The sequence below is a fragment of the Lathamus discolor genome, chromosome 3 (assembly GCF_037157495.1).
Source record: "Lathamus discolor isolate bLatDis1 chromosome 3, bLatDis1.hap1, whole genome shotgun sequence".
Classification (NCBI taxonomy): domain Eukaryota; kingdom Metazoa; phylum Chordata; class Aves; order Psittaciformes; family Psittacidae; genus Lathamus; species Lathamus discolor.
Window position 1 is genome coordinate 10,043,808 of NC_088886.1, and position 25,250 is coordinate 10,069,057.

A 25,250-nucleotide genomic window follows, 5' to 3' on the forward strand; every position below is an offset into this window, starting at 1 on the left:
AGGCAGCCAAAATATAGTGCGAGAGCTTTATAGGTGGAGTTCAGTGGGATGAAAAGTACTGTGGGGTTTGAACACAAAATGCCAATAGGACGGTGAATTTGGACACAAGTGAAAACTTTTAAGCATTGTAAATAAGAATAAAGAGCTAGGGTGGATGGGTATGTAGCCACAGAAATGGATTGAAGCACTTTGAGTTGAAGACAGAAGGAAGACAGTTTCCTCCTCTACTTTCTGTAGCATAAAGCTCTGATCAGCTGCCTTGAATTCAATAGAAATCTTGTTATTGACTTTAAGGGAAGAAGATAGGACTTTGTAAAGAGATATTTTGACTCTGCCAAGCACCCATCCTGGCCCACTTCTCCATGATCAGACATTGAGTTAGCATGAACTACTTATCCATGGATATGTACTTAACAGCCAGGAAAGATCCCACCACTATGCTCAAGCTTTAAGGTACTTCCCATAGATTTCAAGGAAGAGAGAGAAACAGAGGATTGGGAGTTCATCTGCATTAACAGAGCCTTGGGCTCAGTCTGGAGCAGTGGGAATGATTCATGCTTGTTTTGTTGGCTGAACCAGATGACTGAAGGAAAAGTTCTGTTGGGTCAATGCTGAACAAAACTGTTTTCGTTTTCTCATCAAAGAAAAGCCTGGAAGAAAATTCAGGCTGTGCAAAGTGTTTAATCGTTTAATTTAATGTCCGTGTTTGTGTTCTGTTTGAAATGAAATGTACTTGTTCCATTTCAGTAAATTGTTTCGCAGTGCTTTGAAATAAAACTGAGAACTTTTTGTTTGCTTGTTTAGTTTGGAAAAAGCGAAAGTCGCTATTTCAGTACCCTTAAATTCCTTGTCAGTAATCCTCAGCAAATGTAATTTGGGAACGGTTTTGGTTATCCCAAAAATGAATTTCTTGGCAGATATGTTACACAGTCTAAACCATCCACATCCAGCGTTCATCCAGTTCCCAGCTCCATCATGAACTCTCTGTTTAAGACTAAGACCCATTGACTGATGTGTATAGGACTGGTACATAGGCACAGACACGCAGCCTGACCACGCACAGAGGCATAGCTGTACCTTTAGTGTAATAGCTGAGGGAGATGAAGGAAGGATGTACTGCTCATCTTGTCCTGAAGGAAGCTTTCCTTTTCCAAAAGTAAAGTTTAGTTGCAGAGGGGTTACTTTGTTCAAAATTTTTATTCATATTCAGTATTCTATCTTCCCTGTTCCTCAGAGTGACTTTTTTTGTGTTCTGTCTTTTATAATCTTTGGGCCAGTTGCAATGATGGTTTAAATCAGTGTGACTCAGTTAACACTATTTACCTTCTAACCCATAACGCTTCAAAACACATGGGTCCTGACTTATCTCAAGCAAATGACTGCTTCCCCTAGAGTCAGCTAAGGCTGCTGGTGTTATTAAAGTTAAGCAGGAGTCTCTGTGTTCAGGTTTAAACAGTAAGGTGATGACACTTGCTTTTGTTATTTCTTGGAGTTGTTCTCCTTCCTCTTGGTATGTGTGGTTTAAAGGCAGTCCATCATGTTGCAGACTCTATAAACTGTGGGTTGCTTAATTTGTGTGATTCATAACACAAGAAAAAAAGAACTATCATCATTCTTGGTATTACATCCAGCTCTGTTAGCCAGAGCATTGACCTTGACCAGCTAATGATAGGTATTTAATACATATGCGTGTGTGTATGTATAGATATAAATATTCATTATGTGAGGTCTGAGATCGTAATGGAATGCTGGCAGTGCCAAGTTTTGTTCGATGGTTCAGGCCTCCAGCTGTGCCAAACTCTGGGTTCCCTTAATGTACCATTAAAACAAAACCCAGGCTTTGCTTGAATGTCATCCAGCTTTATTAAGAGAAAGATCAAGCGTAATCTTATTAAGCTTGTCACTCAGAAACCATAAGGGTGCAGCTTTGGTGTGTCTGTTCGGTCCACATGTGCGAACAATTTTGCTTCATGGTACTGAAACAGGGGCTGTTATTCTTTAATGAAGGCTATGAATAACAGAGCTACAAATTGCACTGCAAGCTTGGTGATGTGTGCACACACTCATGTGTTAACAGAAAGGGGGCGAGGGTGTAGATTGTTTGCTTGGATTTTAACATATTCCTCAAGCATGCTTGAACCCACCTAACCGCAATGTTTCTCACAATCTGTTGTGTATATTTCGAGGTTTCTAAACTTCCATAATAACTCAACTTTGGGATGTGACCGTGTGTCGGAGTGGACAGCTGGGTCGTGGAAAACTAACAGGATCACTGAACCTCACTAGAATCTCTCTAGTGAGTATCTCTCACTAGAAGTTGTTATCTCCAGTATTATAAGAGAGATATTCAGATAAATTGTGGTTGTCTTCATAGTTGCTCCTTGTCCCCAGTGTTCACAGCTGGGCAGCAGGAGATAACACTGAAAACCACTAGTGTTTTATACCAGTATAAAGCCAGAGTCATGCAGTGGTGATTCAAATCAAGTATTTCTGCTTGCTCAAAGCGTGGATGTATGTAGAAAATGTGTGTTTATACATTTATACATGTGTATATATATATACATATGTATATATATACAAGAAAAAACTTAAATTGAAATTAGTCAGGATGTTTGGCCGTGTGGCTGAGAACAGATTTGTGTGGGTGGAATTCACAAAGATAAATAGTGATGAGTAGAATGTAGATGCACATTTGATAGTCTAATTAGGGGTAAATTTGTAATAAAAGAAATTCTCTGCAGGCATAGCATATACAAATTAATACTTCAGGAATATAACTTTCTATGCCTTTTGATTTGATGAAATTTAACATCTGCAGTTAAGGTATCCTTTGTGTACAGGGATATGGAGGCTTGATATGACTGTTTGCATGCACTAAGTAGCTTATGACTGGAAGTACTTGCAGGATGGAACTCATCACTGTTGGTTTGTGTCAGGCAATGTCCAAGAGAGGTTGCATATGATATTTGGAGTGAGCAGTGTTTGTACTTGCAGAGCAGCTTTACAATTGAGAAATACTGCAGGACTATTCTCTGTTCTTTTCCTACTATGCAGATGCTCTATTTGAGAGTTAAGATTTACTGATCCTCCTAGTAGCATCTTTGCTATTGCTGGCTAGAAGTCCTGCTCCTTCTACCACGAGACCTTTAGCCAAAGGATTGTCTGTCCTTCCCAAAGCGTTTCCTTCTTCTGTTCTGCTTTTAAAGAAAGAAGAAATAATAAAGACATAGCTAGGGAATCTCCTAATGCTTTAAAAATATTGTGGCCAAAGTGTCCTATGGAGATTCTTTTTCTAAGTTATAGTTCAAAGCTGATCTGTTCCGTCATGCCCAGGCAGAATTGATCCTGATCAATGATGTTTAAAGGGACTAAAATGGGTACTCTCTAGCCCAGTTTTCTATTGTTTCACAGCCTTGGGCATGCTTTGTACTTTAAAAGAGATGGATCTCCAGGCGCAGGTATTCTAGATCGTTTCCCACACCATCTGTATCTGAAGGCCTTGCAACACAAGCAGCTTAGTAAATGTCTGTGATGTGTTCCTGCTTACCTTCTCTCCTCAGAAGCAATTGTTTGTTGTCTTCATCTGCCTTGTTTTGTGGTTTTTCTTCCTGGTGTTACAGTAGGCATGAATCAAGCAGTAAGCTTGGAGTGTAAGGTGGGAAGCAAACCCTGATTTACACCTCCTGAAATGCCACAGCAGCACCATCTGCACCTTGTGACCCCAATCTGAAAGGGGTTTGTGAAGTCCTGTGGCTTGTTTCTCCTGCTTTCACATAGGAAAGAGCTTCAGCGTACAGCCCCAAAGGTCTTCTTGAAAGTCTGCACTGGTGGGTGAGGCTCACCATGAGGATGCAAAGACATCCTTAGTGGAATTAAAAGGCTCAGGAAGGTCTTTCAGGGCAGGTTTCCTCTGGGTGCTTGAATGAATTTGGAGATTCCTGGTGTAATTCAAAGGAGGCAAATGATCTAACACAAAAGCTGGTTTCAATTGAGATATTAGCTCAAACCTTGAAAGTCATACAACTACACTAAACTGCCCTTTCAGCAGGGCCAGCTAAAACCACAGAGCAAAACTACGTGTAATTGCTTTTAATCCATGACCAAGGACAAGCTTGGAAACGTGCTTGCTGCAGAGTGCACAGCTCTGTGGCAGAAGAGAAAGGGTTGAGTCAAAACGGAAGACGGGGTTGGATGTGGGAGGCTCAGGGGGGACATTTCTCATCAAAACCAGCATGGAGCTAGCAAGAAGAGGGGATGCACATTTCTGCACAGGTGAGTCAGGGTCCATGAGCTTCATGGAAGACTTGCCCTCAGATGTTGATGGAGACCTCAATGCCATCGAGTGAGCCTTGCCTCCAGTTGTTCGCACTGGTGGGGCAGCCTCCAAGTGCCACCGGCACTGTGCTGGTTAGGTTAAAGGAAAAAGCCATTTCCAAGTTTGAGTGACTTCAGCGCACCTTATTCACAGCCTGATTTGGGAACTTTCTGGTGGGTTATTCTGCAACAACAGTGACATCCAGTGGCCAGCTGGATTTTACTGGGAAAAGCATGAGCCGTCAATGGTCTTAACGTGAAGTTTTCAAATATGAAAAGATACTGACTAAGGAGGCAAGGGTTTGGGTTTCTTGAAGAGTTCCCTTGTTAAAGAAGTCTAGTCAAATGGCTTTCGTTTTCCTGTGCCAGCAGGGCAGTGCTTGAGAGCAGGCTGGAAAGCATCAGTACTCTCTGCTCTAGCACAGAGTTTGTCCTGTGTCCTTGAACTGCAGGGAGCCAGCGAGTTGCTGAGGAATCACTGTGTCTTGTTATGGCATCACCAAGTTTTTCACTTATGAGGCATCCACAATCCAAATAAACCATCAGAAAGGGGCTCCTGGAAAAGATGAGGAAACCAGTGTAAAATAGAAACCGGTCTGTAAAATAGTTGAGTGGGAGGTCAAAGGCAGAAAGAATAAGCAAGGATCCTTCTCCTGTCAACTGGGAGCTTTGATTTGTGGTTTTCAAACTCGTTTTCAAACAGAAAATGACGGCCTGTCTTGTAGTCTTTTGAAGTAATTTCACAGCTTTGACAGACATTGCCCCCAACTCACTTTCCTAGCATGGTTTAATTTCACACTGGAGCAAGAGCACTATTCTTTTACATTCATTTTAGAGCTGTGCTTGTACGAACTGGGAGAATCCCAATGAAATGATCGGTGGGCAGGTTCCAAATAACGCCAGGGAAGTGCTGCTTTACGCTGTCCATGATTACATAGTGGCCACAGGATATTGTGGAAGCCAAATGCATCCATGAGACCAAAACTGATTAGACAAAATCAATAATCCAGCTCTGGAAATCACTACATATCTGATTGCCAGAGCCTTAAATAATATGCCATGGTGGTAACCACTATTTATTTCCTACAGCTAGCTACTAAGTACATCATTATTACCTGCCAGAAGCCTTTGCCTAGAGCAGACAAAGATTCTGCATTTCATAGTACTGGCTGTATCCAAAGTAAATCTGAGTTACCACAAGATCTGGTCCTTGCCTCAGAAATGTCTCCACAAGTTCAATGAGGTACTCTACATACAAAACCCTGTTTTGCTGCCCAAGGAGCTTTCCAAGGCTAGCAGCTGCCCTGAGCTCAGACTCCATTGAGTCACTGTGGGTGTTGTAGTAACATGTTCACACTTATCTTCTTTGCAAAGTACAAGTGTGGAGCAGGGAGGTATGGAAACAAGTTTTCTGCCCCCCCCTACCCCGGTGCTTGCCTGGCTTTGGCAAGCAGGTCCATGTGCATTCCAGACTAGTTTGGGATGGCTCAAGGGATTTGCAATGGGATATGAAACACTTTGCTCGGAGGCTACCTGCCTGCCGACAGCTGTTGGGACTTTAGCGTGGCTGCTGTCCATGGGAGCCAACATGGCTTACATGGAAAGAGCTGATAGCTTTGGTTCAGATGGGAGCATGTTGTCTGCTCCAGGAATGCTGCAAGCAGGCTAATGAGGCACCTTGGGCAAAAAAGGGGACTGTGTTTCTCTATGGATTTCCTCACTGCTTGAGGTGTTGATGACAGTTGCCAAACAATAAAGACAGCACATTCATACCAGACTGTCTGCACTTAGATGATCTGATGGTCCCAGCTGGTTGGGCCAGTCTCAGAGATGTCTCAGCAACCTGAGAAGACTCTTAGAGATGCTGGGGTTTCCTCAGGCTCATCTGTTTGTCTCTGCCTGCAATGCTGGCAATGGGTGAAGTTCCCAAGATTTTGTATATTGGCCCTGTTCACTGAAGGGGATCACATGAGGGTCACAGAGACATGTTCGCTGCCATACAGCTGCATGGCTGGCACACACCTCGCGTCATGGTTTTGTGTAGAAAGTTGTGTTCCCAAAAACATGATACAGTGAGGAACATGTATTCTGCTATAGGCGAGAATACCAACAGCTATCCCCCATGCAATATAGCGGACTGTGCAAGCCCTGTCTTCACTTACGCCCAACACACATAATCTTTTTCCTACAGGCTTCTTGTCCTGATAAGTCGTTATCTTATACCAGCAAACAGCACAAATACATTTTAGAAAAGAAACACTTTCAGCCTGTAGGCTTTGTTGTTTATACCCCCAAGGACCTTTTCCTTAGCATAGTCAGGAAGGGATTGAATTCATATCTCAAACACAGTAGTCTTGAAGTAATAGGGTATTATGAGCAACTCATCCACCTCCCTCTGCCCTTTGAAATTGGATCCTTGATATCCACTGAGTTATTTCTTTAAGATTATATACTGAAAGGGTCATCTTCTGTTGGACATTCTCGCTATGGAAAACTCCTATTGCAATGTAAGTCAAGATAAATTATTAAATAGCCCAAAAGGCCCCATAACCAACCAAAGCACATTGTCCAGCACAGATCAACACAGCTCCCCCTCCCTTGCAAACTCTGGCATGCAAGAAAGGTGGGGGACAGGGCAGAAGGATGGGCTCTGTGCAGTGTTTGGGAGCTTCTTGACAGTGGTAGAGTAGCTTGATGGGCAGTCATGCCATGTCTAATAGATGCTGAGGCTAAAGTTGCTATTTAAACTCACATGGTCAATGGAGAGAGAGAATTGCGCACAAGGCTTATGTTCTTCCCAAACCTGGTATTTGAGATGTTGGAATGAATTGTTGTGTGGAGGTGCCCATGCTCTCTGGTGAGACTGACCAGCTTAGAACTAGTCACTTCATTTGGAAATGTCAGAAGCAGCTTTGAACCCTGTTGTTGGGTTGATCTGTCACACCTCAGTTGTTGCTGTGGTCTAACACAGAGGCCAGAGGAGATGCTTGGGAGTGACCTCACTTCAGTTCTCACTTGTGGTGTTATTCCTAACCTAAGTGAAGCAGCTGGTTTAGGCTTGAAGAAAAAATGAGCTTTTGGTAAATAATACAAATAAAACATCATTGTTTTCTTTGTCAGATATTTAGGGCAAGTGTGTTAGGGAAGGTGTGCAAAGACAGCACAGAGCTGAGTGGCTGAGCCCATGTGACAGTACTGTATTGGGCCTGAAAGCAGAGAGCTGTGCCAGCATGGGCACTAGTACCAGTATGATAAGCTCAGTCCCATCTTATGCTAAGTCTGTTAAGGAATCTGTGTACAGCATTCCAGGCCACTTCCAGAGAAGGATTTCTAGTGTGTGACATTTGGGTGCCTCTGGAATATCTCTATGCCCTGAACAGAAGGATTGCTCAGAGGGATAAGCAGAGAAAGAACAGAATGACAGAGACTTGAGGAGAGTTTATTGTACCAAGGGCCAGCAAGAAAGTAGAAGGTGGCTCTGGGAGTTTGTCTGCCCTTCAGGCTGAGATGCTCTGAGTACAGTATTGCACTGCAGATCGCAGAGACACCCCAGGGAAACACAGATGTGTGCTCCATTACCCTGACATCAATCTGGAATAACCCCTTGAGTTCTGACCCCTCATCACTCCGTTCTCCCCCTGGCTACAGTGTGGCCTTTCTCCAGAGCATATTCTGTAAGTGTTCATGGGTGAGATGGGAGAGAGGCGATTACATGCAAGGAAAAAATGAAGGAGAGCCATGGGAGTATTGCTGGACGTTCAAAGTGCTGCACGCTTTGCCTTTTATGTGTTATTGCTTTGCTTCCCGTGACTGTCCAAAGTGACTATGAGTCAGTTCCTCACAACTGCAGAAAATAACAACATCAAACAAGAGGGAAAATGATTTCTCCATCTGCCTTGGAGAAGGGATGGCATGATGTAAGGAAGCTATGATGAAAGCCTGCTTTACAAGACCATTGCATGTGGCTTGTACAAAGTATATTTTAAGGCATGCTTTGGACTTGGATACTCCTGCCAAATGGGGTGGGGGGTGGGGGGAAGAAAGCTCATTCCCTGCATCCCTGCTTCCCTCCCCAGCTTTTTGTATGATGCTGAAGTTTCCAAGTGCCAAACTGTGCCCCGCAGCAGAGCAAAAGCCAGCAACCTGGGCAGACAGACTTCCCAGCTTTGAGCACTGGGCACTCTCCTTTATGAGCCTTTAGATGCTGCTGTGCCCACCAAAGCTGCTCTGTCACTCACCCTCCTCAACTGCTCAGGGGAGAGAAAATACAACGAAAGGCTCATGGATCAGGATAAGGACAGGGAGGGATCATTCACCAGTTATTGTCACCAGCAAAACAAGCTAGACTTGGGGAAATTGGCTTAATTTATTAACAATCAAATCAGAGTAGGATAATCAGAAATGAAAACTCAGTCATAAAGCACCTTTCCCCTATCCCTCCCTTCTGATGTGCTCAGCCTTGGCCAGTGGTGGTTCCGTCTTGGAGCTGGCTGGCATTGACTCTGTTGAACACAGGGAAAGCTTATAGCAGCTTCTCACAGAAGCCACCCCACTACCAAAACCTTGCCACACAAATCCAGTACAGCTGCTTAGGGTAGCATCAACAGACCTACTAGGGATTATCTCTGAGGCTGCTGAGTTTCTGTGGGTTCACACTTGTCTCTCATTGCATCTATTGTCCATAAGATTTTGGTGCTGTTCCTACCCAGGAGCTGCCCCAGGGCACTCTCAGTTCTGTGCTGTATCTTTGAAAGTCACTTTCTCTTGGAAAAGCCCATAGGCAGCTCGTGAATACCAGCCTCTAGGGAGCTTTTGTTATATCTGGTCTATCTGTGATATGGGTAGGGATGCATTTGGGACGCTGATGATGCATACGCTGCATGTCTCATCTTCTGGCATGGAGTAAGGCTTATGTTTCATACTAACTGTGGAAGTGGGGAGCACTGGGATCCTTCCAGCCATTCCCAGAAAATTCCCCTGCTGCATCCCCAGAAGCATTTTTTTTTTCATGTTATCAATAAAATCTAAAAATCGGTATTTTCAGGTAGTCTTAACATCACACTCATCACTAGATGCTTTACGTCACCTGCCTAATTGCTTACCTGGTGTGTTTCTTTACGCTCTGACAAGACACTTCACATTAGAAGGGTACTCAGACTGGAGGAGACTTCCAGATGCATGTAGATCCAACTCATAAAGGCAAGATCTGTGAGCAAATCTAACGTTTGCTCTTTGTCAAAGTGCACTCAAGATACTGATTCAAGACAGTCCCAAGTGAGATTTTAGGAAAGTAAGTGGTTTAGGAAGAAAGAGGAGCAATCCTATGGTAGCAATAGGAATCTAAATCTGAGGTGGCATGAGAAAGACTAAAAGAGGCTCCAGTTTTTAAAGGATGACATTAGCAAAGAATGACTGGATGTAGAGATAGAAGCAGCTATGATGCTGGATAAGGAATGGAAGGGAATTAAAAATTTGGAGGATTTATCTACAAGACTGATTCTCCATCTTGGATCTGGGACATCTGGGACCATTTCCATGGCAGGAAAGAGTGATGTGGGATGTCATATGCTTTCCCCCAGTAAATTCACGCTGTTACTTAAAGACTGTTAGGGTGGAATGTTATAATGGAGAAATTATAAAATTCAGATAAAATTCACTGCCTGAAGTGTTTGCTGTAACTCCTTGCTGCAGCCTCTTCTTGACACGTTCATCATGCAGCTTCCTAAATGCTCAGCATGACCAGTCTCAGAACAAGAGAACTGGAGACTTTCTTTTGGAGGCAGCAAGCAAAAGAACCCACGTTAGCCCCAACTGTGAACGTGGAGCTTTCAGCGTATGCATTTTTACCTACACTCATTCTTGTGAAGCCTAACTACCATAAACACTGGTGCTGCCAAGGGACTTGGAAATCAGTGTCGAGAGAGAAGGAGCAATAGAGACTGCCGCCTCCTGATTGCAAAGCAGCCCGAGGTCTAAATGGCAACAAAACGTTATACATAACGTCTGATTCACTGTGTGGAGAATGTAAAGAACTGAGACCTCCCGACACAGTTTACATTGGCCCTTTTTATGACTAATTGTGCAGAAAATAGCTCTGCTTGTAGTGTGCATGGAAACAGTTCAGGTTTCTGCTGTGTGTCAGCTAATGGGCTAGCAAGGCTTTTTTAGCACAACTTCAAAGGATCTGGCAATGGAGGTCCTTTGTGAGGGAATTATCTCCTGCTCCTTTGTACCCCTTTATCCTTCTAAGCCGTGGAACAAAGACTTGTGAAGTGAAGAGACAAAGTAATTTGTAGTAGATCTCTAGACCCAGATAAAGTACATAACATTTGCTTAAAAACACTTTTTTGGCTTCTGCCAACAAAACAAGGTTATGTTTTTCTGTGTAGGAACACCCAAGTTCATTTAACTTTTGAGGGATGCAACCTCATGCTTAGGTATGCTATTGATGGGGGTCACCAGAATGTCTGAAATGGTGAAGGAGAGCTTTAGTTTCTGTGGTCAATTAGAAAATATGTAGCTGTTACTGTTAGAGTTGGCTGATAAGCGTATTTCTCACTGCCTCAGGATATTCCACAAAGAAAGGAAGAAAATGCCTTTATTTCAGCAGTGTGTTTGTACATGCACGTGCTTTAAGGAAACCATGTATTTTTCACCTTGTAGTAAAAAAATAAAGTGGTTTATTCTTTCTTTAGAACAGTGAAAAATGAAACCTTGTGGAGATAAGGAAATGCGTTACATGTGTCTGCTTTGTGTAGTCCAAAGCACTGATCTTAATTAAAAGTAAAAAAGCAACCCAGGAATGGAGAGTGTTTGATTAATGGTAGCAACCATGCTGTATAACGTGTTCCTCCAGTGTCTCCAGAACCTCTGTCTTGATAAAGCAAGACATGAGTGAAAGGAGAATAATCTTGACCTCATCTAATTTAATGAAGAAACACTCGAGCCACTCAGCCACTCCACTGTGTTTGTGTGCAAACTATGAAATGACTCGGTGTTTAGCACCGGGTCTTGTCCCCAAGCAAATCCCATGAGTGCCTCCTTATCCTGAAAGGATGGAAGGATTGCATCCACACCTCTTTTTTTACCTTAAACTATTAGGAGAGACTGTACTTCGTATCTCCATTGCTCAGGTACATTCTTCCACTTTAAGTCCCTACCTAGAAAGTCTTTTTATGTTTGCTTTCTCTCCTTTTCCCATACTTGCATGGATTTCCCGAGGCAGTTGTGTTCTGACCTCTTGGATCCAGTCTTCATCAGCTGTCAAGGTAAATTTGGTTAATACTGCAGAAATAGTTTACTGAGGTTTAGACTGAAGAGGGAATAATGATGGAGAGGCGAGATCATTCCCCTGTCTCTAATCTGTCTCATAAGTATCTAAACGCAGTAACTTTCCAATAGTTATACTTTCTTGATTTTGTTATTTTCATGAAAATTTGCAGGCCAGGCAGAGAAATTTTTAGAGGTTTTAGCACACGCACACATATATATAAAAAGCACATTTTTTATATCTATAAATAAAAAATAAATCCACTGATGTTATAAAAAATCTGGCAATTATAACATGTTCTGTTTGCACATGTGGGCAGTCAGAGGCCAGGACAGTGTTTTTCACTGATGCTGCGCTTAATTGTCTCTAATATGCAGGTTAAATTGGTTTTCATTCATGCCATAAGCTGTCAAAAGTATTATGTTGTTGTCAATATCTAACGAGTTAATGCTTATCGCAATATATATATCACCAAGGAGAGTCATTCTATGTAAGAAATTTCTCATATAGAAAATATTCCTGGATTTTAAAACTGGGAAGGATAATTGTGATGGACTTAGCAGCTAAAGGCCAGCCAAGACATCTCTTCCAGGAATTACTTAACCATGAAAGTACAGTAATGACAAGAGCATGTTTTCATGGTTTGCTTTACTCACCTGCATTGGACCTCTGGAGTGCCACCTTTTGCCTCAAACCCTCCTTTTCCACATTTTTCTGATCCTGAGGAGCTCCTTGTTGTGGGATACTATGGATGACTCTTGGGAAGATGTGTATTGGGTGGGAAGGCTTGAACTTTGAGCATGCACATTTCCAGGTTTTCCATTGCTGAGGTAGAGCATGACTTCAGGTTGCTTGTAGTGTGCATAAGCAGGCAATGAGCTGGCCACGATAGCATTGCTCTGACGGAAAATAGCAAATACAAAGCTAGTTGCAATATGTGAATTCTGACTGAGCAGTGAAGTGAAGAAAAGGAGTCAGACCTGATCTGTGTAGAAATGTTGCAAGTAGGTGGAAAGGATGCATTAACAGGGTAAGCTGATGGTGGGATAGGTGGCGATTGTCCCAAATGCACATAGGATAATGCAAATGGGAACATTTTAAGCTGAGTCTAAATGTAAAGCTTTGCACAGACATGCTCATGCCATCTCTTAGTCATTGTTAAAGCTTCAGGCTCTGTTTATGCGTGTGGAATGGAGAATTATTTGGGGATTGTTGAAGTTGGGGGTTGGTTTTGATTTTTTTTTTTGTTGTTGTTGTTTTGATTTCTTTTACCTTATTTGAACTGGGGCATTGAAAATGTTTCACTATGTGTTGAATTGTAGACTTAAAATGTTCACCTAAAAGTTTGTAATGACAATTTTGATTTATTCAGAGATTGGAAGTTTGGTAGGGTTTTGTTGATGGAAGCTGGTATTCCTTCATGCTAGGAAAGGCAGAATTAAAGGAATAAGCCTTAAGCTTGGAGCAGAGGGTAAGGAGATGTGTGGTGCAGAAGTTCAGTCCCTGGTCTCAGAAGAGGTCCTGGAGACACACATTCCCCATATGTGTGGGTTTTATCTTGGCAGGAACCTCCTTTGTTGACTGTAATTGCAGTCAAAATCTGACACAAACTCCTGGATAGCTGGAGGACAGCTCCCAAGAGAAAGGGAAATGGCAGAGGACTTGAAGGGCAGGGGATGACTTACCCTGTGGAAACATGTATCTCACCATGTTTATCCTGCACAGCAGATCACCAGTCCAGTGAGCTAGCAGCTTTCATTGTGGTCTCCACACAGAGGGCAGGAATGGGAAGTTGGGAAGTCCAGAGTATCACATTTTGGTCTTCATCTATTACCTGAAGCGACTTGCGGGCTTTGCTGAGTAGCTGATATTGTTGACGATCCTGCCATTTGGAGGAGGAGGAATCAGAGCTGTTGCATAGTTACTTTCTTCCCTAGGTTTAAAGCGGTTAAAATTGGGTTCTTTTGTGCTGTCACGATGTCAAAGATTTGCTGGATTCAGGACAACTGTTTACATTAAGAAATCTCTTGGCATTTGAGACTCTGGTTCAGGGAAAGTAGAACTCTGTCCTATGGACTCAGAAACATCTCTGACTTCGACACCTTTGCCTTTGGTTGCTTGGTGTCACTTTGCCAGCGACAGAATGGGGACCTTTATTTGCTTTGGCCATTGCATAAAAAGCCAGGATGTGATCAAACCCAGTTAATCACTCACAAATGTCTCATTTCTTGAATCTCTGAGGGTGTGTAACACATTTTTGGGACTGCTCTTTGCTCCTTTGGCTTTTGTTATAAATGAGTTAGGGGAAAATCAAATTTTGAGTTTTCTTAAAAGGAAGTGGAGGAATCCTGGAACACACTAGGGGTCTGCAAATGTATGTTTAATCATTTAAAGAAATGTCTTTTGGCTAAAAGCTCTTAGCAGTGTTTGCAAGTTGCACTGAAAGCCATACAACTACATCATTCCCACAACTGATGTGAATTAGCGCCCTTGTTGGCAGCGTGAGTAGAGAGATGCAGGCTTAGTGAGTACTAGGAACTGAATTACTCCTAAAGCCGTAGCCACTTTGTGCAGTATGGGTGAAGTGCCCTAGGGGTGACTCTGCTGACAGTTACACCAGCTCCTTACACAGTGGCATCCATGGAGAGAGACTCCGGCATGTCCTGTCTCCTTGTTTTCACTACGCAAAGCATTTGGCTCTGCTATGGAACCAGGCAGTTACAAACATCTCCTGCAAACACATTGTGCTTAAGGCAAGCAGCAGCAAGCCAGAGGAGTGCTTTTTCACACGTGGCATGTGGTGGAACTCCCAGCTACAAGATGTCACAGGGCAAAAAGGACACAGAGGCAGAGGCTTGAGCACATTCATGGTGAATTGGTCTATTCAGAGCTGGCAGTGAGGTGCAGTGACCTGGGTATAAATGGGGGTCACCCAGCCATACAGAGCTGGAAGCTAATGGACATAATGGAGGAGGATTGTTCTGTCCTTTCTTAGTGTCATTCGTGTAGATATTTATATGCCTTTAATATTCACCAAGGGCTACAGTTGGAGACAGGTTACTGGGTTACATGGATTTTAATAAACCTGTTAGTAGGCTTCTTGCCTCTTTGCTTTATACATCTAACCCACCCTGAAAACAATGTGGGACTCTGACAATTAGTTGAAAGCTTTGGAGGGATTACACTGCCTTATTGAGTCTGTACCCAAAGCCCTTTGAGGGCTCCCATTGACTCCAGTGGGATTTGGTTCAGACCTCAAGTATATAGGACTCTCTTAAGTAAACTCTTTCAAGGCCCATACATGCTGCAATACTTACTGGGCTCTTTGTTACTTCTGTGAATAGGAATGCGACCTTTACACTTCTAGCAGAGAACTGTGATTTACAGGCCTAAATCTTCACGTTTTGGGAGAGATAAGGTTACCATCCCAGCTCCTCCCAAACCAGCTGTGCAGGTGGCTGAGCAGTTGATGAAGCATTTCCTGAGTCACTGCTGGTTTAGATAAAGCACTAAGTGTGTAGTACAGCAGCTTCAGAACTTCTTTATAAGCAGATGTCAATGAACGATGAGGGGCAGGGTGGACATCTGGCATTGTAAGTTGTTCTAATTCAAGACTCAAAGCTCTAGTGATGTTTTTGCCACGGCAGGGTCATTCTGATATCCATGTTAGAACTTTATTTACTCTGTGCACATACTAAGAATGGCCACTGTGGAAGACAAGACTAGCAATTCATCTAGGTTTTCTTTTATCTACCCAGTCCCTTGGCCATATGAGGGGAGGGAGGGGTAAATAAGATGGAAGAAGATCATATCAGGCTGTACATGGTCTCTTCCCCTGGCCATTGCCATTGCAGTAAGCTATGCAGTGAATAGCTGAGTCTGAATTACAATAGATTGCATAATGTGCCTTTCTTGCTTTTGGAGCTGATCTCGCTTCTGGTAACCTTGCTTCCCAAACCTGTTGTTCCAACAGGAGGAGCTCAAGTGAGTGAGAGGAGCAGTGTGATTGACAGTGCTATTTTCTACCTGTATTTTAGGTCACTTCCTCGGTAACAACACTGTGATTGATGTACTGAGACAAGCAGGATTTGAAGTGGAGCACACCCCTCCTGGACAACCAATTGGAAAGTAAGCAGCTGCCCACAGATTATTGATCACTTTCTCTCCTTTTCTCTTTTTCTCCCCCTTTTTCTGTGACTAAGCAAGTTTATTGCATTAGTATAGGACGTGGGTGAGGGGGTGAAGAACCTCCCTTTCCAGTTCCAGTTCCAGACAAAAAGTTCATTGTAAAGCATCTGTTGTGAGTTTGGAAACATATGGAGCTTCAGTGGCTGTTCTATTTCACTTGGAGACATTATTTGTATCACAGCTGCTTCACTATGTCAGACCCATAGTGCCACAGTTTCTGTTTTCAAGAAACATCTCATTCAGTTTGTATTTCCCAATAACTGTTTTGTCTTTTTAATCCCCATGGAGTTTTAGTCATTTCCCATTGCCGGGCAGTAGAATGCCACCAACTTCATGTTTGCAGGCCCTTCTGTCAGGTGGCTCTTCTTCAGGTGGAATTTCAGTTTTGTCTGAAGGACCACATTTAATGTAGCACCTTGGAAATTGTGGTGGGCAGGTAAAAACAGATTCAGTATTCACTGAGCTGCTTCATCTATCTGGTCAAGTAAAGCACGCAGGAAGGATCGATAACCAGGTTCTTGGCGATCTTCATTAGTATCAGATAAAACATGGCACAAAATCTTCCTTAGTTGGTGAAGCAGACTTCTTTCCTCCCATAGACCTCTCTTTTTAATGGCCATTTAGATGAAATCTCTGTCTAAAGGTATGAAAGGCAATAAAACTGTGGGAGGGATGGTGAGAGACCAGCTAGCTTTGCAAAGTTAGCCTTTCCCCTGCATTCTGCAGATAAAAATTGGCCGAGATTGCGCTGTCATAGGATTGTTATCTTCATTAGGAGTAAAGTGTTAGCAGCATGCTTCTGTCCCTGGTGGGCAGACATGACATGGTCCAAATATAAGGCGAGTTTCAACGTGGAGGATTATTGAGGGCTAGTAGACCATGTCTGAAACAGCTATGTTTAATATACTTGGAAAATCTGACTTATCTAACCTTGTTTGTGAAACATGCGCAGTTATTCATTTAGAGTGTAATATGGCTCTACTGTACATAAGTGTCTTTGACAGAGCATTTATCCTAAATGCTTCTTGGAGTATGTTGAGCAATAAAAGCGCAGTCTTAAATAACAATGGGGGAAAAGGGGAAGAAAAAGCTATCAAACAAAATTATTCAGAGGAGGTTTAAGAAGTGCTTTGGCAGAGGGAGAAAAGTCAACATGGCAGAGGGAAGAGCAGTAAAGACTGTGACTGACTGGAATTAGAAATTTGGGCTAGAATCAACAAAAAATGCCTGTGTCTTAAAATACAGAGAAATAGAAAAAACAAACTATACCAAAACAGCTGAAGTATACCATTCCTAGGTTTCTGACAAAGAAACTTTCCGCTCAGGGAAGCAGACACTTTCCTCAGCAATTTTCATTTAGTTGAAAGTATCATCTTCCCGTGAAAAGTATTTCTACTTGGAAATGGTGAAACTATTAATTTATTGGCTGTTTGCAAGCCCTTGAGAAGAAAGAAAGATGCAGTGCTCCTTACGGCCTTGGGGTATGTCTGCGCACATCACTGAAGACTTGAAATAATGTTATGGGGCAGGAAACTTGAAACAAAGCCACTGCTTAACGTTGACTTATTTGCAATGTGGGGCACCTCTGTCTGTGCATTCCCTTGCCTTGGCAGCAGCGTGTCTTACTCATTTGATGTCTTCCCTAAAATTGTCAGTCCTTGGGGGAAGCCTGCTTGAAAGCAAGTGGACTTGGACTGCTGCCTGGAACAATGTTTTCTAGTTGAGTTATCCTACACTTGGTAGCTTCTGTTCCTAGCTCCAGACCAGAACATTGGGTAGGTTGGTCCCTTTGTCTGAATTAGTGCCCTGTTCCTGTGGGGTCTGTTCTGAACACTGAACATAGAAAACTTTATTAAAGGGTTGTGGTGGGTTGAAAGAGCTCAAGGTGAGGATCTTGTAACTCTCTACAACTACCTGAAAGGAGGATGGAGAGAGGAGGTGGCTCGTCTCTTTTCCCAAGGAACAAGGGGTAGGACAAGAGGCCTCAAGCTACACAAGGAGAGGTTTAGATTGGATATTAGGAAAAAGTTCTTCACTGAAATTGTAGTCAGGCATTGGAACGGGCTGCCCAGGGAAGCGGTGGAATCACCATCCCTGGAAGCGTTCAAAAACCATGGAGATGAGGCCCACAGTGACATGGTTTAGTGGTGGACTTGGCAGTCCCGGGGTGAAGGTTGGACTTCATGATCTTAAAGGTCTTTTCCAAGTTGATTCTGTGACGTTGGATGGATACTAGGTGCTCACCAAGCCACTATGTCACTCCCCTCCTCAGGAGGATGGGGCCAGGGGGAAATAAGATGGGAAAAAAACCCTTTAGGGGGCTAAAACAAAAGCAGTTTAGTAAAGCAAAAGCAAAGGTCATGCTCAGAAGCAAACAACAACAGAAGATTTTATTCTCTACTTCCCATCAGCAGGAAATGTCTGTCCACTTCCCAGGAAGCAGGGCTTCAGTATATGTTGTGTGTGTGGTGTGTCCCCTGCCCCCTTTACCTCTCCTTTTTTCTCTTACCTCGTATTGTTGAGCAGACATCCGATGGCATGGACTATCCCTTTGGTCAGTTTGGGTCAGCTGTCCTGGCTGTGTCCCCTCCCAAGATCTTACCAGCCTGTTGGTAAGGAGGAAATGTTGGAGAGACAGCCTTAGTGCTGTGAGAGCACTGCTCAGCTGTGGTCAAAACAGTGGTGTGTTATCAACGCCTTTGTACCTACCCATACAAAGCAGAGCACTGTGAGGGCTGCTGTGGGGAAGATTAACTCCATCTCAGCCAGACCCAATGCAAGAATATACTATTGTTTCAGAGCACTGGGTTAAGAGAGAGCATGTGGTTGTAATCCATAAAGATTAGATGCTCTGTATGGTCTGATGATCCAGGCAGATCAGCCAGTCTTAGATGAGAATACAGAAAGAAAAATAAATGGCATGGTAAAGAAGTCCAGAGCTGCCACTAAACTGCATTAATGAAGGTGCAAAAATAGTAAATTATAGAAAATTTAAATAAAAGAAAATTTAAATGTATTTGCAGGAAATAGCTTTCTGCCTTTAGATAAAAAAGAGACTCCCAGACCTGAGAGATCAGGGATTGTGTTTTCATTGTCCTACAGCTATAGCCATCAGAAGTGCTGGGGCTCCCTCTTAGAAACAAGGAGGATGCCGCAAACCATTTTGTCTCACTTTTTTTTTTTTTAATAGCTTGTATTTTACGATTTCTGGGCAAGCTGCAAAAGACAGTCTCGTCAGACACAGGTATGATAAAAGTTGATGGCATATTCAGAAAGTACAGCCAGTTAAACGTTGGGATGTTGGGGTTGTTATGCTCTCATGAGACCCCACCTGGAGAACTGCATTCAGCTCTGGAGCCCACAGCATAAGAAGGCCATGGACCTGAGAGAGTCCAGAGGAGGCCACAAAGATGCTCCGAGGGCTGGAGCAGCTCTGCTCTGGAGCCAGGCTGAGAGAGCTGGGCTGGTTCAGCCTCAAGAAGAGAAGGCTCCAGGGAAATCTTAGAGCAGCTTCCACTGCCTAAAGGGGCCTGCAGGAAAGCTGGAGAGGGACTCCTTACAAATTCACGTAGTGATAGGAAAAGGGGGAATGGCTTTAAACTGAAAGAGGGTAGATTTTGATTAGATACTGTGAGTGTGGCGAGGCGCTGGTACAGGTTGCCCAGAGAAGCTGTGGCTGCCCCATCCCTGGCAGTGTTCAGGACCAGGCTGGATGGAGCTTGGAGCAACCTGGTCTAGTGGAAGGTATCCTTGGCCATGGCAGGGTCTTGGAACTGGATGATCTCTGAGGTCCCCCCGAACCCAAACCAGTCTGTGATTCTGTGTTTCTGTAATTGAGTCTTAAGGAACCTTGTATTTTTATCTAGCCTTCTTTTTTTGCTCTCCTCTTTGCTTTGTAAAAGATAAAATAAAGACATTCGAAAACAGTTATAAAGGCCCAGAAGAGGAACCATTTTGGGAGAGTGGCTCTACTGACCCCATGTATAACATAGAATAAACACATAGAAGCTCAACAAATTTTGAACTGCTTGCAAGAAGCAATTGTTTTATGGATTGTAGAGATGCAGGTGTTTTCGTCTTGATTCTTGTGAAGCTGTACATGAAATAAGAGGTATTTTTCTCCTTTGCTGAAACCCAAGAGAGACATTTCTGCTTTGCTTCCAAGTAACTTGTATAAGGGAGTGAAGCTCACTGCATTGCATTCTGGCACTGACAACTGAAAAATTGGATTGTGTTCAGGGAAGATCAGCTGGACTCTAATGTAGAGAGTGGTGGGAGTGGAGAAAAATGCAAGGGTTAGAACCCCCTGAAGCAGCTGCATGCTTATGTTTTGGCCAGGGGAATCCAAAAAATTGTTGTGGACGGGTTGCGCGGAGAAGGATGAAGAGGAACGATTTGAGCACATAGGCACATAGGAATGTTTGGAGGTATATTATACTGAAACTGAGGGTGGGTTGGGCTGAATATCAGTGATTTCTTGACAGTAATTTGCAGGACGGTCTTTCTCAGGTTATGTCAGAAGCCCCCTTCTTTGAAACGATGAAAGCAACTTTAGCAAAACACTCATATTACATCCTGCTTACTACAAATGTTGCCTTGCCAAAAAAGCAAATAGTATTTTTCTTTAATATCTCTGTTCCTTTGTTTTATTTATGGAAATAATTAGTAGTCTGACCTTCATTGTTCAATAATAATGAAGCAGTGGTACCATAAATAGGTGGGGTAGTGTGGTATGATGCTTAAGCTCTGCCACATCCATTTCAGCTTCAGTATGGACAAGAGAATGCCTTTTTATAAAATAGCTAGTGCTGTTCCCGAGTATCAGAAAAGCCTTGGGAAGAGTGAAACAGGTCAAAGACCAAAGCTGTTTATTCTTCCAGTTACATACGGGCTGGATAAAGCCAGAAGATTGTTCGCTTTCTGTGTCCAAAATGCTAAGCATGGGTCGTGAAATGGCCCCTCTGTAAGCCCACCAAAATGAATAGAGTCTCACATTTCTGTTGTCTAGTGACAAGTGCACATTTGAGCCAAGTTTTCCCTTTCTTAAAGTACTGCGGAAAAGTAAAGTGAGAGCTTGGCAGGCTAGAAGAGATAGCCAAGGCATGGAGGGGTTTGATGGCTCCAGAATCAATGAACTGGCAAAGAGAAGTTCATCTAAAGTACATTTAGCTGTCGTGGAGCTGCTTGGGAGCTCTCACTGACTGGATTTCTGAAATCCCCTAGCTCCCATTGATCTGCCTGGTGGCCCAGTGTTGACCTTCCTCAGCCTCTTCTAAAATCCCACTAGCTGATTGATGAAAACACCTTCTTGAAAGCTCGATCCCGTTCTGTAAGAGGAACCCTGCTGTATTCAGCATGCAGAGCACTGCCATAAGTGCTTGAGAACTTATCCTCACGTTGGCTTCATCTGTTTATTTTGTTGCCTGAGGGAAAGCAACTCGCATCTGTTTGCCTGACAACCTTCAACAGCATTCAGATTTGCTTATTTTGCTGGCTGTCCTCCTTGTCCCCAGATAAAGGCACTGGAAACTGAATGGCTGAATCAGTATCTCATTGCTTTGCCATGACATGAAAAAGACAACTTGTTTTGTGTGGGGCTCCTGCCAACTGGCTGTCCCTGCCCCTCTCTGTCTTCAGAAAGCAGAGCTCCATGCTTTGAGTGAGGAGAGGGGAGAAAGTTTCCCCTCAGATGGATTCCAGTGAGTTGAGCAGATAAAGGGCCACAGCTGCTTCATATTTAATTGGAAACAGCCAAATTGCCAGATCAATCCCGGAAGCACCTGTGTCCATGATGACTCTATTGTTACTGGGTTCTCAGATTGGCTCTGACCTTCTGCCACACGCCAAGCCCTGACGTACTGCACACCGTTCTCTTGGCCAGAAAAGCATGCAGCACTGCTCATTTCCATCAGACTGCTCTCTCTGATATTATGCTCAATGCTACCTTCTTTCAGAATGGGAGTAATCAGGACAAGCTTTTATTTCTGCCCATCCAAGAGCTTATTATAAGCTCTCAGAGCTCTGCTGTAGAAATTAATTGCCTTGCTCTTTATGTTAGAACTTCCTGGCCCAAGCAAAGCAACATTTCTTTGCTTTTGTAGCTTATTCCTTTCTTTCTTTCAGCAGCAAAAAGCTTGCTCCTTCATCTTTACCTATAGCATCCTACCTTGTGTGACCCTGGCTCTCCTACTCAACATTGTCTCATAGTGGAAGTCTTCACTCCATGATGAATGCTTTCTTCTTCCCCATGGGATGAAAGCACACCCAAAATACATGCAGTGATGAAGCCATTTCGCTCCATCAGGATCCCTAACCTTCACAAGGTGATATGCAGAGATGGAAAAATGTTTAACATAACATTCCCCACAGCCCCAGATTGATAGAAGTGCCAGTTCAGTAGATTGCATCCCAGAAACTTATGGATGCCAAGGGGTTGCCAAGTTCCTAGGAATGCCCGAGCAACTTTCTGGTGCCAGCATGGCAGGGTTATTCCTCTCTGCTTAGCTGTTGATGTTCAGGATGTGTTTCGGAAAATGTTATAGTTATAATGAAATAAGTACAGATTTACTTAAAAAAGAGGGAATTCTGAGAGCTGTGACTCTTGCATTGGAAACAACTGAGTTAATTGAGGAAAAAAAAGAAGAGCTGGGGAGATGTTAGCCCATTCAGGATCCCGTCTCTTCTGAGACATGGAAAAATGCATTTTTTTGGGTGTTTGTTTGTTTGTTTGGGGTTTTTCTTTGTGGTGGTGATGGTGGAATAATCTCCCCATTGAGATGCTGCAGTTCTTCCGAATCCTAACATAAACCTTTGGATCTTTCGCTTGGTCTGAGTCTGAAGATCATATTCCCTTAAATAGGTTCCTTCCCTCAGAAGAAGGCAAACCCATTATTTAGGGGGGGTTCTCTGACAGCAGAATTTGCAGTAAGAGGTATATAGGGATTAAATGGGGTTTATCTGCATACATTGGCAAATGTATTGTCTCGTCTAACATTGGGAAATATGACTACTTAACACTTAAAATATTTTGTCATGGAAATATGCACGTTACATTTTCAAGGGATTCCCACATGCCTTTGAAATGTCCCCTTTGCAATTGAGTTGTCTTTGTGTCTATAATTACTTGACACCCACAAAGTCTGAACCAGCTGAAGTAACTCTTAGAGGGGAAAGAAATGTAAGATCTCCAAGATGTGGTACAGAAGCGAAGTCAACGTACAAGTTCTCAGCCATAGAAACTTAATTATCCTGTCACTTCCTGAGCTACACCTTACTTAGGGGCAGCGCATGTTCTTTAGGACCCCTTTAGATGCTGAACAGCTTCTGAAAGAATGGAATTTAGCAACTTGCTAGAAGAAATCTGGGAAAGGGAAGATAATTCATGGTGTTGGTGAACGAATATGGAACAAAACTTTTCAGGAATTTTGTGCTTGACTAGTTCTCCCCGTGGGACACCCGCTTTTCTCTATAATCAGATTTTATCCTCGGCATAATTTCTGGTTTCTTTGGAAAAACAGTCATTTCCTATTCCATATCGTTCAGCTCCTTGGGAACTTGCATGCAGGGCCACTGGGGAACCTGGGCTTGCTTCTTTTTGCTCAAGGGCAGCTTCATCCCTGAGCTGTCCTGCAGCCAATGCTAAGGTTTCTAGCTTTCTGCTGCTCTGCAGCCCATTAGTTTTAGGAGATCTGTATCTCATACTCCATAAACTATCTCATAGTCAACTTGCAGAGCCTTGGAGACTTCAGAAGTTCAGAACTAGTTCTTTATTTCTTAGCCAAGCTTTTCAGTTCTTGTTTCCACAGGAGAAGCTGATTTTTCATCATTTCCCTGCTTCCAGCCAACTCTAATGCAGATCTTTTCACCTAAGGACATTAGTATAAGATAAAAGTCCTCGTCTGTAGTAACTACAGATAAAGCTGATATGAACTGCAGTGAAGTCAACAACAAGGCTTCCATCAGTGCAAGTAGTTTTTAGAGGTCATTGTTACTATGAGATTGTTGCTGATTCCCTCCCGTCTTTGTGAGGAGCCATGAGGGAACTGGGGGGAAAACTAAGAATGTGTTCACACAGTTGTGCAGATGCTTACTATAGTCAATGTAAAACAGACTGGCTTTTCCAGAGGACTGCTGAGGGGTGTCTTAGATAGCTGTCCCAAGTTGATTGCTGGAGATACCTGGCTTGTTTTAGTTGACTTAACATTTTGTGAGATGGATTCCCCTCCTATTTGAAGGACTTGGGCCCCCTGCTCAAGTCAGACCTTGTCATTAGACTCATTTAAGCCCTTGGAAAAATTGCACCATCCTCTCTCCAGTGTTATATCGAAACAGTGAGAATTGTGTGAGCATTGTGTTTGTGTATTCAGCCTGCACTTGTCCTGTGGATTGATGGCCTCCATCCCAAGTGATATCAATCTGGGCTGAAGTGCAGCTGCACTTTGTAATAGCTCAAGGGGCACAAAGGTATCAAGTGGTATTGTGTGGTTTGAAAGACATTGTTTATCTAAGGAAGCTTGTGGTCTGTTTGCTGTCACTCTGTCTTTGTAGCGCCAACTTCCCTTACCTTCACTATCACATTGTCAGGCAAAGAGACCTCACACATTAGGACAGATAGCTTTTCCACTTCCAGTGCTGACTTCTTTTCCTTCAGCAGGAGGTCTGTGGGTTGTGTTGCAATCAATAGAGCTGCTTGATTCAGCATGAGTGTAATTGCTAGTAATTTAACTTGCAGGGAGCTCTTTAACATGCACAAGTTCCTAAAAAAAGAATGGGAAGAAAGGGAGTCAGTGACATTTTTCATTGACACTTTCACTTAAAATTCCTTCAAGAATAGTGCCTTAAAGGAAAACAGTTGGAGATACCGTTTTCTGCATAGGAATACACTGACAATTATAATTTCCATCTTTCATGGGGGATCAGTTGTTCATAGGGACATTCTTCACAGTTTAAATGGTGTTAGAAACCCTCCAAAACAGCATCGTGTGACTGGTGGCATGGCCATATGATACCTTGTGGATGGATCTTGTGGCAAGCTGGTGAAATTTACTGAAACCTTCCAGAATTACTCCCACAAGTCGGTGGTCATTCTAACATACGTATGAGATGTGATCCTGTGCCATGTCTTGTACACTTTGGTGCAAAGTAGTCTCACTTTTACCAACTCCTAGTATCCAAGGCAGGTGTCTTCACACTGGCTGCAGCCCAGCTTTGGGTCTGAAATAACTGTGTGGATGTCCCTTTAGGAGAACCATGGTGAAGGAGCAGACTGAGGAGCATGAATATCAGCTGCTCCTCCTAGTTAAGTGCAGTAGTAGGAGCAGGAATGCCAAAAAAAGGATAAGTTCTTACAGCACTAGTAAATTAAGAATGGTGAATATATGAAGCACTTGTCACAGTAAATAACTTTGAAGCCAGAATACATTTTCATGTCATTATCAGTGAATCATTTTTATGAGAAGTCAAAGTAAAATCATATGTA

General features: G+C 43.1%; 1 protein-coding gene across 3 annotated transcripts in view; it reads left to right on the plus strand.

The window, feature by feature from the left end:
* Positions 1-25,250, plus strand: part of TRABD2B (TraB domain containing 2B) — a 293,609-nt gene that overhangs the window by 229,876 nt on the left and 38,483 nt on the right. For all 3 annotated transcript variants that reach the window (XM_065673393.1, XM_065673395.1, XM_065673396.1), the window contains exon 5: positions 15,622-15,712. In XM_065673393.1, coding sequence (XP_065529465.1) covers positions 15,622-15,712 — 91 coding nt within the window. The remainder of the gene's footprint in view (positions 1-15,621; positions 15,713-25,250) is intronic.